Source organism: Argiope bruennichi, chromosome X1 (assembly GCF_947563725.1).
Source record: "Argiope bruennichi chromosome X1, qqArgBrue1.1, whole genome shotgun sequence".
Classification (NCBI taxonomy): Eukaryota; Metazoa; Arthropoda; class Arachnida; order Araneae; family Araneidae; genus Argiope; species Argiope bruennichi.
The window spans coordinates 16336988-16342987 of record NC_079162.1 but is presented as its reverse complement, the minus strand read 5'-3'; the positions used below and the strand labels follow the sequence as shown (position 1 = coordinate 16342987).

The 6000-nt window shown below is 28.0% G+C and overlaps 1 protein-coding gene across 2 annotated transcripts in view; it reads left to right on the top strand.

Moving 5' to 3' along the window:
• Positions 1–727: 727 nt before the first annotated feature.
• The window catches only part of LOC129958353 (RILP-like protein homolog), a 28985-nt gene continuing 23712 nt past the window's right edge, over positions 728–6000 (top strand). Inside the window, exon 1 of one of the 2 annotated variants that reach the window (XM_056070780.1) lies at positions 728–1141. In XM_056070780.1, coding sequence (XP_055926755.1) covers positions 869–1141 — 273 coding nt within the window. In that variant the 5' untranslated portion in view covers positions 728–868. The remainder of the gene's footprint in view (positions 1142–6000) is intronic. The other variant, XM_056070779.1, reaches the window with a different exon arrangement.

Sequence of the window (6000 nt, the reverse complement as noted above, 5' to 3'; positions counted from 1 at the left end):
CCTACATAACAAATGTTTTCTCCTTGTTGGAACAAAATGCCGAACAACATCGTTACGATACCTTTCTTACATTGGCCGATATTCAGAACGGCGAACAACATCGTGGGGATATTGTACAATAAATTATACTAATAAGGCTAAAAAGTCGTTGTGGTCAAACTTTAAAAGAGGTTGTATATTTATACGAAAAAGTAATTTCTTGTTGTTTTGTTTTCTTAGTTTCTAAAGGCAAAGGAAAATTAAAGAACCTCCCCGCTAGAGCATGCTCTTTCCCTTCTAACGTTCTCTTTCTTTCACACACCATCCTGGGGACCCGTCTTATCTTGTGTGTAAGAGGCCCCATTTGCTTTCTGATAAGCTGGCAACCTCGCCAGTCCGACACTGCTGATATGGTTCATTGTAGGCTCAATCAAAAGCTGATGGAATGGAAATGTTTTTGGTATATTGTAAGAGAGAGGCTGGAAATAATGGAATGTGCCGTTTTCATTGATTTGGAATTGTTTCAAAAAACGAATAAAACTAGCGTTTATTAATTATCATTAATAACTAATGTTTCCAAACTTGCTTTCTATTATTGGTATAAACTCTCCCTTCCTCATATTCTTTAGAAGTGATTTCAGATTCGATTCTTAAATCTATCATGTGATCTGCAGCAAGCTTTTAGAATACAATTGGTCAATTAGAAGCCAACCGGTTAACCTCTATGCAAGCAAAGCGGCATAAATCTGTATAATGACGCAACCGTGCACCAAACTGTGTGTGACTGTGACTGAATAGAATTCGTATGTCAAAATTTAGTTTCTAAATCACGAACTATGTTTTAAGCGGGTTTTATTTTGTTTATCAATTAAAAATCAAGCAGTTTTTCATGGATAAACATGTAGATTCGCAGATATTTGTTGGTGATGTTTACGATCTTGCAGCAGAAATAGGCAAAGAATTTGAAAAACTCATTGACGTATGTGGAGCTGACACAATTAGAGAGCTTATGACCAAAGTTATTGTGACTCTCGAATATTTAGAATCGAGTACAGTTGTAGTAGATCGTTTACAGAGTGAGCTGTATGACATAAGAGCTAAAGTTCAACAATTGGAATATGAAAAGTTGGAAAGGGCCGAATTCCGCAGTAAGTTAGACCAGGTAAGTTTTTTTCAGACACATATTTTTTGTGTGGGTGTGGTTCGAGAACGGTTGTTCCTTTTCAAAATAGTGTTTAATGTACTGTCTACTTAAATTTCAAAATACACTGTTTCTTTCATTTTTGAGAATTATGATGAATAAATAAGTAGACACATATTGAATAAATAAAACGTAGTTGGAGGAACTTCCAATTAATAACTGTTTGTATAATATTTTCATCAAGAAATGTTGTTTAAACTAAGAGTTTAACAGTACTGATTGCAAATCGCAAGGAATTCGAGGCATTGCATATTTAGTATATATTTACTTTTTATTAGTAAGAATTCCATGCAATGCATTGTCAAGAGTAATCTTGCAATTATTTAACTTATTTTGAGTATCTGGTATCGGAATACAGTTGCAGATTGAAATTTCCTTGAGAAAAATGAATTTTTATAAAATTTTGGAAGTCTTGATTAGAAAAGTAAAATGCTGAAATGTAGCTTCAATTACTAATTCTTTAACTTTCAAAGTTAACTTCTTTTAGCTTGATCCCTTCAAATATAGTTTTGCTTTTCATCTGTCTCTGATACTATTAGTATTTTCTTTTCTGTTTATTATTATGTTTAGTGTTGGTTACTAAAAATTCAATAAATTTAACTTTCTTTATTCGAAGGAACTTCTTTGAAATTAAATTACTAAATTAATATAAGCAACTTCACTCCAATAGATCTATATCCCATCTGTCTGAAAATAAACAATTCATTCAATTAATTAGTATCCATTTACACTTAACCACCTTGCCAAGATACAAAATGCATTTGGTATAGTAACACACATTTGATTTACGTGACTATTCAGTATTGCATTGCAGAATATAAAAACCTAATTCCAATTATTGAGTTGTAAAACTATTGCATTGTTTCTAAATATGCAAGATTGAAAACTTTATACTTCACTTGATCTTGTTTGAAGTATTCAATTGAAAAATAATTAAAAGCATGTCCATATTAAGGAAACAATTTTATTATGTAAAGAATTTGCCTCTTTTTGTGGCGATTTTCTTCTGGTACCTCTTATAATGCCTGTTATGATATCCAATCCAGTTTTGGATCTTTGTTGGATAGCATGCCAAATCGGTAATTTTGAAAGCAGTGGTCTATTATTCTCTTTCCTCTAATTTTTTTTCTTCTTAATTCAGTAGCACAGTGAGAATAAAATATCCTTGGTGCATAAGTTAGTATATTCTGCATTGATTTTATTTAGCTAGACAAACAAGAAATAAAAATAAAAGCACTCCTGAAATTTGGTATCTGGGACATGGTGTCTTTTTTTCTGCTTGTTTTGATATTTTCTTAGGTTTATTTTGATTTTATCAAAATCTGTATTTTATTTGATTTTGCTTTTTGAGGTTATACTTTTAGCATTTAAATGCAAAAGTGATAAAATCTATCTTTTATTTCATATTAAATGATCGAATTTAAACAGGCTTAATGGAATCGAAGCAAGTTATGAAAATGAATAATTGTAACAGAAGTTAACCAATTAATGTATTTTTTTAGATTTTTCTTATTTTTAAAAAAATTATTTTCCTTTTTAAAAAAAATTCAGATTTACCATTTATTGTATTGAACACATGAATGTTCAATAAGATTTTACTCTTTGTTTAATAAATATGAAATATTCAAATGCAATGTCCAGTACAATTTGAACCACTCTTTTCAGCTTATTTTTATATTACAAAGCATCTTGTTGCCTCTATTTCCATTGGTAAATTGATTAGCTTATTATCTATTGATGCAATTGATAAGGTATTTGAATTTTCACGTAAGCTGTACTGTTTTGATAGAGCTGAAAGTAGTCATCATAGTGGCTTTATAATTTTTTATATGCAGCATTAAAATGGGATTTTATGTCGATAAAGAGATGATTATATCATTAAAATGAGATTTTAGTATTTCTGCAAAGAAAATTCGGATAAATTGTTTATTCTGACTTCTCCTATACATAATTTTTCTACCTATTATTAATTGGTCATACCTGGATAATTAATTCCGATGCATCTTTAATCGAGGAAAGACTTACTGCTAGATCACATTTGAACCATTGATGTTTGGTATGGCATAAGCCAAACAGTATCCAGAGAATCGACGTTATATATTTTAAAATTTGATTCAGGAAAATTTTAGTTTAAATCTTATCAAACTGTCTTCTTAACTACTTTTGCAGTTTTTAATTCTGAAAACTATTCTTTTATATTCCTATTATTCCTATAATTATGCATTTTAAATATATCGTTCATGCTTGATTACAATCTTTTTATATTGTTTTAACCAAGAAACTCTATTCTTTTGAGGAAAAGGCAAACTATGAAGAAACTAAATACATATTTTATGTAATTTCTTTTATATTTCATGAAATAGTCAAATCTTAAATTTTAACTACAAAATGGATAAATGTTTTAAAGGATATAAAAATTTTATGCATAATATGGACTTTGAATAGAATTAAACTGAACTTTCTGTTTAAAATAAAAAAAATACATGACCATATATATGTAATATTATTTGTTGTGAAGCATGATGCAGTTTGAAGACAATGAAGATACTTTTAATTTCGTGACATCGTTTTATTTCATTTTGAAGAAGCAAGCATATGTACAAGCGACGAGCACACAGAACGACACAGAAAGGAATGAGGGAAGAGCTCTTAGACATTTTATCCCTGGTCTTATATAACCTATGATTTTGATAGGGAAAATATTTCTTTACAGTGCTAAAGTATTATGAGATTTCGATAGGGATTTTCATTACACGGGTTGACAAGGTAGGGGAAACACAGGGAGATTTTAAAGAAAGAATTTGCTTGATCAGCGGTATGTTATCTCTTCACGCGTAGTGTGGGAAAGTTAGATTTTAGCTGATTCAACAATTTAACAAAGCTTCTCTTGAATTAATTAAGTAGAGACAGTGGAATTGGATCACGAAATAAGATAATATTTTAGAATGAAGTTACTATGGGCTAAATTAAGATGAAGTTATTATGAAAATTAATTAAATTGAAATTAGAGTTAAAATATCATTACATATATATATATATATATATATATATATATATATATAAAGCCATCTTCATTTTTTACTCTATCTTTGTCTCATGCTTGGACTATTTAATGACAATGGTCCTTCTAGATAAAAGATTGTGTTATGGGTTTTGCTATCTATATGATGAAGTATGACATTGATACTTTTTATATTCTTTATTTATAAATTGATAAATATGCATGGAGATTTCAATTCTATGTTTAAACAGTTCCATTATTGATCTGTGGTTTAAATTTCTTATGCTGTCACCAAATTAAATTTATTTATGTTGAAAATTATTAGTTGGATGTTGTAAGATCTGTTTGTTTATGGAAACTGAGATGAAAAAAGCTTTATTTTCTTGGAAATATTAGAAATATTTAAAATTCAGTGTATGAGTTAATGTTATTCTGAAATCTAACACCAGCTTCTGTGATGAATAAAAATATACTTACTGTTGTGTCTCAATTATCCTAGCCTGTATTAATTGAGGCTGAAAAATTTGTTTTTCATTTTTTCAATCAAGTCAATAAAATTTTTAGGAAAGGTGATCAAAATTGGCATTGTGACTGCTTGTAAAAGCCCATGATAGGAAAGTGACCTTTAATAACTCAAGAAATTTGAGTTTAAAGAAAAAAGGCAGTTCCATTCTTAATCTGTTTAATAGTGATGTCAGAAAACACCTAGCATTTTCTTAAAAAAATAATTTGGAGAAATATTGCAACTTTATTGAGTGGGGAAATATTTTCTTTTAAGCATGCCCTTATTGTATCATTGAGAAAATGATAGGGAATTGGGGAAAATTGGTAATATTTTTAAATTATCTTTATTGTAAAAATTTTATAGTTAACCCCTATGTTCATTTTCTATAGTATACCATACATACAACTTTATAAAAATATACTACCACTATAAAATAATTTTTAACTTAGTTTTATTAAATGATTTTTATTACACAAGTTATTTATTTATTTTTTGATGTTTTTTATAGCATAAAAAAGCTACCTATATACATTTTTTTTTTTTTTTTTTGCTTTTCTTCAAAAAAGATATCTTGCCACGATAAGGGTTAATAAAAGTTTGTTAAAATCCTAAGAAAAAGCAGTACTTGCTGACTTTTTATAATTTCAAATAAAAAATTTTGAGAAACCTAGTTTAAAAGAAATAGCATTTAAAATTAGTTTGTATTAAATGCTTTTAATTAACTCAGATGATTATGGTCCCAGTCAACTCATATCAAATTTCTACTGTTTTTATTTCATTTGCTAGTATCATTTCTTGCCAATTAATTGAATGAACATTTGTTGCTGCTAATTATTTATACAAACATTGTTACACTTTAAACTCAAATTGTTTAATAATTCTTATAACTAGTAGTAACCAACTTGCAAGTAAGAAGTAACAAGCAGTTATATGAATAATTGCTTTTGAAATTTTAATAAAACATTTTTGAAGGAAAAGCAGAACTCGAAGCTATGAAATGCATAAATTATATTTATAGAGGTAATTTTTTAGAACTTCTTGCTCAAATTAAAATTAACAACATCATGTTCATAAAAGATGATTGTCAACCAAAAACTTATAAATGCAAAACATAATATTCTTCTAACTTAATACTTATATCATTTATTAATTCTTGACAAATTTAATTCTAAAATTGAAAAAAATTTAATATAACTTCATAAATTTAATCTAATTTAAAAAAAAATTAAAATATAACTTCATGAGTCTATTTTTTGAGGTATTTTATGGCACATGGACTTCTTGTGTTTTTAGTCTCTGAATTTAGAATAGTCT